This window comes from Carlito syrichta, unplaced genomic scaffold, assembly GCF_000164805.1.
Source record: "Carlito syrichta isolate Samal-C Ts95f unplaced genomic scaffold, Tarsius_syrichta-2.0.1 Scaffold305844, whole genome shotgun sequence".
Taxonomy (NCBI): Eukaryota; Metazoa; Chordata; class Mammalia; order Primates; family Tarsiidae; genus Carlito; species Carlito syrichta.
In genome coordinates this window covers 91,315-98,500 of record NW_007249940.1, presented here as the reverse complement: position 1 = coordinate 98,500, position 7,186 = coordinate 91,315, and the positions used below count along the sequence as shown (strand labels likewise).

Sequence of the window (7,186 nt, the reverse complement as noted above, 5' to 3'; positions counted from 1 at the left end):
GGGTGGGCGGGCTGGCTGGCGGGCAGGGGGGCGTGGCAGGGGATAGCTAAGGGAGATTGCAGAGAACAGCTGCTGGTATTGGGTCTTACTTTAATGAACTGGCTGGGCACCGGGTATAAGTCAATTGGCCCAGACTAAAAGAGCTAGGGGCGCAAAGGATACTCTCTCTCTCTTTTCAGTCACTGGCAAGGTAAGATCTTTCCGGGTTTTGCCTGGTGGGAAACTGGCATATTCAGGGATTTTTCTGAAGATGTGAGATCTATGACTGCTCTTTTGACTTATCTTTTCCATTGCACCCAATTATTGCAATAACCAAGGTGTCAGCAGGAGGCCAGCATTTCTTTTATGACACCCCCTCTTGGGGTTGTCCAGGCCGGAGATCTAGAGGAAGGGGTCTTGGTAATGTGTCTGAGGAAGGAGGAAAGGTCGATCATGATAGCACAGTGGTGGAGAGTAGGGGCACTGGAACCGGATGGACCTGGGAATCTCTGTGACTGCAGGCAAATTAAGTTTCTCTGGGCCTGATTTTCTTTTGTTTGAAAGTTGAAGTAGGAGTACTACCAAAACCTCTTCGTGTTGCTGTGGGGACCACATGACATGATGCATGTAAAGTGCCGAGCAGAGAGCTTGCCAGTCAGTGCATGCTCAAGAAATGCTTGCAGTTGGTATTGTTATGAAGTCACAATGCCACAAGGTTGATGACTTTTGTGACATTGCCCCAAAGTAGCAAGTCTTCCATTTCTGGCATGGGCAGGCTGTGGGGACATGACAACATTGTGTAATATCTACATTGGCTTCCAAACTGTGTGTCAAAGAGCCCCTTCTGGGGCTGCTTATGGGAGGGGACCGAAGGGATGGGGCTCTGGGATTGCTCACCCCATATCATCAGAGAAACTTGAAATTTGTACTTGCTATAAAGCTGGGCTTCAAGTGAGCCATGGTCTAGGATGTCAGAGACATGATTGAATACAAACACAGATATATCAAAGAGTAGGCAACTCCCAGGAAGGAATGAGAATCAAAGCTATACATTTTTTACTGCTGCAGTAACCCTGTTTTGTCCTCAACCCTGGCTAATGTTAGATAGCTTGTAAAATAGGAATAATAACCATATTGTACAGGATATCATAAGACCCAAATGTGATAATGCTTACAAAACCCTGTACATTATAGGCAGTTGTGTACAGTTGTCTACAGTACAGTGCCTGGCACATAGTAAGTGAACAATCAATAGCAAGGGTGGTGGTGGTTAATAATAATAATGAACATAATAAGCAGGATTTTCAGTTCAATGACTGTTGCTCCCAGTCACTGATCAGATAAATGCCTTCCTTTTCCTGAGGAGGACACGTAGGGCCATCGGAAGAGCCAAAGGAGGACCAAATAATCACTGGCAGGATTCAATAAGCCCTAGGAACTAGTGATTATCCCGGGGAAAAGCGTTTTCCAATCCAGGCCTGCCAGTACCTTGGCGGGCTAATGAGTACTGCGGTGGGATAGAACATAACCCTGGAACCTGCACTTCTCCCATTTGGCCAGAAGGTGGTGCTGCCGCTTCAATTGATCCAGGACTGCCCAGGCTCTTGACTGCTGAGGTCGCTGGCATTTACAGCATTTATTAACTGAGAGGCTGTGCGGTGTAACTGGGTTTGAAAAGGATAGAGGTAAAAGGAATATTTGCTCCAGCTCCGAAGTTGTTCGTCGCTACACAGCTTCTTTAGTCTGATAGGCCCATCTTCAATGCCATATACATGGCAACACATAAAAACAGATCTCCACCATGAATCATTTGTTTATTTCCCAATCTTTTTGATGTTGGCTTTTGACCTCTACACTTGTTTCCTGTTTACAGATTTTCTTACCACTTGGGCTTCAGCAGGACTCCTGATATCATCACTTTAGGAACTCCCTCCACACTGTCCTGTGGCCATGGCAGATATGTCAAAATCCTTACAATCACGACGAGCCAACAACAAGATGAGAGAAGAAAATGCAGACCCTCAAAACAGAGGAATGACCTCCTCGAGACCAGTGACAGAGGCCAGAGCAGAGGTTCAAATGCTGCATTCTCAAGTACAGTTGCCTACAGTCTCGACTTCAACCTCAGATCCTGGAGGGACATCCACGCAGCTGATGACATCTCCAGCCTTTGATACCACGTCTGCACCTCTAATGGGAGCACAAAACTCTGGAGCACTGTCCCCATCACTATTGCCAGCCTCAGACTCTGAGGCACTGTCACCATTGCTAATGCCAACCTCGGACTCTGGGGCACTGTCACCACTGCTAACGCCAGCCTCAGATTCTGGGACATTGTCCCCGTTGCTGTCCACTTCAGACTATGGGTTAATGTCCCCAGGGATGATGACAATCCCTGACTTTGGAATGATGTCCACAGTGCTAATGGCAGCATCAGATTCTACAGAGATATCACCACTGGCAATGCCAGCTCCATCCTCTGGAGCGATGTCTACGCCTATAATGAGCACTTCATCCCCGGAGGCAATGTCTACACCACTGATGCTAGCCCCAGATCCTGGAGAGATATCCCCACTCTTAATGCCAGATATAAACACTGGAGTGGTGTCCACACAGCCATTGTCAGCTCCAGGCTCTGAAGCAATGTCCCCATTGCAAATTACAGATGAAGACACCGAAGCAATGTCCCAAGTGCTAATGACTGCCCTAGCCTCTGGAGAGATATCTTCATTGCTAATGTCAGGCACAGACTCTGAAGTGATATCCTCACTGATTATGTCAGCCCTAGCTTCTGGAGAACCATCAACCCAGCCAACAAGCGCCCAAAACTCTGACGGAATATCCACCCCACTCATGTCAGACCCGGACTCTGAAGAAATATCTTCACTTTTAATGTCAGCTCCAGGCTCTGGAGCAATGGCCACATCGCTACTGTCGGTCCCAGATGCTGGAGAATTGTCCACATTACCAAAGCCAGCCCCAGATGCTGAAGTAATGTCCCCAATGCTAATGACGACCCTAACCTCTGGAGTGATGTCCACCCAAATGATGCCAGCCTCAGGCTCTGGAGTGATGTCCCCATGGTTAACACAAAATCTAGACTCTGAAATCATGTCTGTTCCTGCAGCAAGAGCAACAACCTCTGGGATGATGTCTGCACCACCAGTAAGAGCTTCAGAGTCGGGAGCAATGTCCACACCACTAATGAGAGGCCCAGCCTCTGGAAATACTTCTACATTGCAAAAGACAGTCCCAGCCTCTGGAGCAGTGGCCACCCCATTGATGACAGTCACAAGCTCTGGAGCAATGTCCACAGAGAAAATTCCAACTACAGCCTCTAGAGTGATGTCCACACAGTTAGCAATGGCCAAAACTTCTGGAGCAAAGCCCACAGGCCTCATGAAAGCCACGGCCAATGGGGGAACTTCCACACAGCGCCCGAGAGCCCCAGCTTCCGGAAAGATGACCACACTGTCGAGGAAAGCTCCAGCCTCTGGAACAGTAGCCACACAACCAATTACAGCTGCAGCCTCTGAAACAATGTCCATGCCACAGTTGCCAGCCACGGCCTCTGGAGCAATGTCCATGCTACAAATGAGAGCCCCTGTGTCTGGAGCAACGTCGGCATCACAAATGAGGACCACGGCCTCAGGATCGACATCCACACCACAAATGAGAGCAACAGCCTCCGGAGCAATGTCCACCCCACTAATGACAGCCAAAGTCTCTGGATCAACATCCACACTGTTAATGAGAGACACAGGCTCTGGAGTGAGGTCTATGACACAAACGAGAGCTCCGGCCCCTGGAGCAGTGTCCAAGCCACTGATGACACCCAAAGCCTCCGGAACAGTGTTCATGGAGCAAATGACAACCACAGCTTCTGGAGCGATGTCCACACCACTAATGAGAGACACAAATTCTGGACCAGTGTCCACATCACAAATGACAGCCACAGCCTCCGGAGCGATGACCACACCACTACTGAGAGCCCCTGGCAATGGAGCCATGCCCACACCACTAATGAGAGCCACAGCCTCTGGAAAGATGTCCAGTCGGTCAATGAGCACCCACGACTCTGGAGGAGTGTCCATGTCACCCACGAGATCCATGACCACTGGAAGCATGCGGACGAGAGCTCCAGCCTCTGATGGGATGTCCACACCAACACTGAGAGCTCAGGCCTCTGGAGCAATGTCCACAACATTATTGAGAGGATCAGACTCTGGAGGGATGTCCACACTGCTCACAAGAGCTTTGTCCTCTGAAGAGATGTCCCTGCCACTGAGATCCCCAGCTTCTGGAGAGATAGCCATACCTCTGAGAATCCCAGCTTATGGAGCAATGTCTGCTCCACAAATGACAGCCACAGCCTCTGGAATAATGTGTGTGCCACAAATGAAGATTCCAGTCTCTGGAGCAATGTCCACACCACTAATGAGATCCACAGCCTCTGGAGGGGTGTCTGTGCCACTGATGAGAACTCCAGTCTCTAGAGCGACATCCATACCACAAATGATGCCTGCAGCTTCTGGGGACATGTGCGCACTACCTATGAGAGCCCCAGTGTCTGGAGGAGTATCCCCACCACTAGTAAGAGCTCCAGTCTCTGGAACTAAGTCCACACCACTAAGGAGATCCTTAGCCTGTGAAGCTGTGTCCACAGAGTTAGTGAGACCTCCAGCCTCTGGAAATATGTCCACTGCACAAACGACAGCCATGGCTTCTGGAGGGATGTCCAAGCCATTAATGAAAGCCACAGACTCTGGAACAATATCAATGCCTTTGATGTCAGCCATGGCTTCTAGAGAGATGCCTATGCCGCTAATTAAAACCATGGCCTCTGGAGCAATGTCCACATCGCAAACCAGATTTGCGAGCTCTAGATCTATGTCCTTGCCACAAGCCACATACATAGCTTCTGGGGGGATGACCACACCACCAATGAGAACCTCAGCTTCTGGAACGATGTCCATGCCACTACCAAGAGCCACAGCCTCTAGAGTGATGTCCATGCCACAAAAGAAAGTCACAGCCTCTGGAGGGATATCCACACCACTAATGAGGACCCCAGCCCCCAGAGAAACGTCCACACCACAAACAGCCTTTGGGATGATGTCCACTCCGGAAATCAATGCTGCAGACTCTGGAGAGGCATCTACCTCTCACACCAACATCACAGCCTCTGGAGCAAAGCCCACACCACACATGACTGCCGCAACCCCTAAAACTTCAGGCCCACCACCAGAGGAAGTGCCATCCTTTGGAATGTTGACCCCAGCACTCTGTTACCTCTTAGAAGAGCAGGAAGCATCCCGGGGCTCATGCTCTGTGGAGGAAGAAATGGAGATTGATGAGGAGAAGCAAATAAAGGGGTTTTTGGATGATTCAGAGAAAATGGCATTTCTGGTGTCTCTTCATCTGGGGGCAGCAGAGAGATGGTCCATCTTGCAGATGGAGGTAGGAAATCCCCTCTCAGATGAAAATAAATCTTTCCTGAGAAGATCCCAGGGCATATATGACTCCCTCTCTGACATAGACATCCTCAGTGCTGTTCTTTGCCATCCCAAGCAGGGCCAAAAGTCAGTCAGGCAGTATGCCACTGACTTCCTACTGCTGGCCCGACACTTGTCTTGGTCTGATGCCATTCTACGAACCAGGTTCCTGGAAGGACTCTCTGAAGCTGTTACCACTAAAATGGGTCGGATCTTCCTGAAGGTGGCCGGCAGCCTAAAGGAGCTGATAGACAGGTCTCTCTATACCGAGTGCCAGCTGGCTGAGGAGAAGGATTCCCCGCACTACTCCAGCCAGGTTCTGCCGACAGCCTATAAGAGAAATAATGAAGAGGCCATGGAGGATGAACTGAGCGCTCAGCAGCAGACCGAGGAGGTAATGAGAGGGAAATCCACTCAAGGTTTTTGAGCAGAAAAAGGAGGAGGTCATGATGGGGGGTGTACCTTCTTTGAGTAGAATCAGGAAGGAACAAGGGCTAAGGAATGGGGCTCCTAGACCATAGACCCCAACCTGGAGTTTCATCAGTGAACATGGCTCTGCAGTTGTTTTGACTGTATTAACCACTTGGAGGAGTAATATCCTGCCCAAGTTACTGAGAGCCTGGGATGGTTAAAGTACTAAGTCTTCTGATTATGAGGAAACTGACTGGGCTCAGTCCCAATTCTCCCCTTGTTCCAAGTCAAATTCTATGGGAGGGGTCTTCTTTGGGGAGTTAGGATTACCTATAGCTACATATGCTGTGGACTCAGGTCACTAGGGAATTAGGCTAGTCTAGTCCTTGGTCACACTTTATAAAAGTGAGATGAAGCCGGGCTCGGTGGTTCAGCCTGTAATCCCGTGCCTTGGGAGGCTGAGGTGAGTGGATTGCCTGAGCCCGCAGGTTCGAGACCCTCCTGGGCAACTTGGTGAGACCTCTTCTCTACAATAAATCAAAAAATTAGCTGGGCGTGGTAGCACGTGCCTGTAATCCCAGCTACTTGGAAGGCTGAGGTGGAAGGATCGCCGGAGTCCCAGCAGGTGGAGGCTGCAGTGGTCGGGAGCGGCCACTGCACTCCAGTCTAGGCGACGGAGTGAGACTCCAACTCAAAAAAAAAAAAAAAGGGAGATGAATTAGCCAAGTTCCTTGATCTGCTAAGTTACTGAGCTTATCCAGATAGAACGCTCCTTATAATAGTAAATGTGGCTCTTATCTCTGTTGTTGTTGTTGTTTTTCTCACTCTCAGTACCAGCATGTTTCCAAACGCTGTTACTACCTGAAAGAACATGGAGACCCCCAAGAAGGTCTTCACGACCACCTTGGACAGAGCACGGGCCATCGTCAGAAGGCCCCCATCAACAAATAATGCTCCTTGGACTCTTCTCCTGTGATATCTGACTCAGCTGCTGTTTGGTTCCTGGACCCATTCCATTGAACTACATCATAAACCTTGTTGCCTTCACCCTTTAGCCCTCCCCGCTCCAGGCACATCCCACCCTATCTCCCACTCGGTTGCCTTGACCTTCTCTTTCACCCACATGCCTGAGACCTGCCCTGACAAAGTGTGGACTACAAGAGTGTATGGTGTATGAGGTTCTGAACACTCATCACCATCAAGGCTGGTCCTAGTTCTTGGTCCAGGGAGAAGTCTAGGCAGGAGAAATCATGTCCTACCTCAAAAACACCTTAGAGTGTCTTGCCCCGTGTCAGCAGGCA

At 49.7% G+C, this 7,186-nt stretch overlaps 1 protein-coding gene across 1 annotated transcript in view; it reads left to right on the top strand.

Moving 5' to 3' along the window:
• Nucleotides 1-6,836, top strand: part of RTL9 (retrotransposon Gag like 9) — a 39,820-nt gene extending 32,984 nt beyond the window's left edge. Inside the window, exons 3-4 of the mRNA XM_008062819.2 lie at nt 1,853-5,868; nt 6,717-6,836. Coding sequence (XP_008061010.1) covers nt 1,930-5,868; nt 6,717-6,836 — 4,059 coding nt within the window. The 5' untranslated portion in view covers nt 1,853-1,929. The remainder of the gene's footprint in view (nt 1-1,852; nt 5,869-6,716) is intronic.
• Nucleotides 6,837-7,186: the final 350 nt, after the last annotated feature.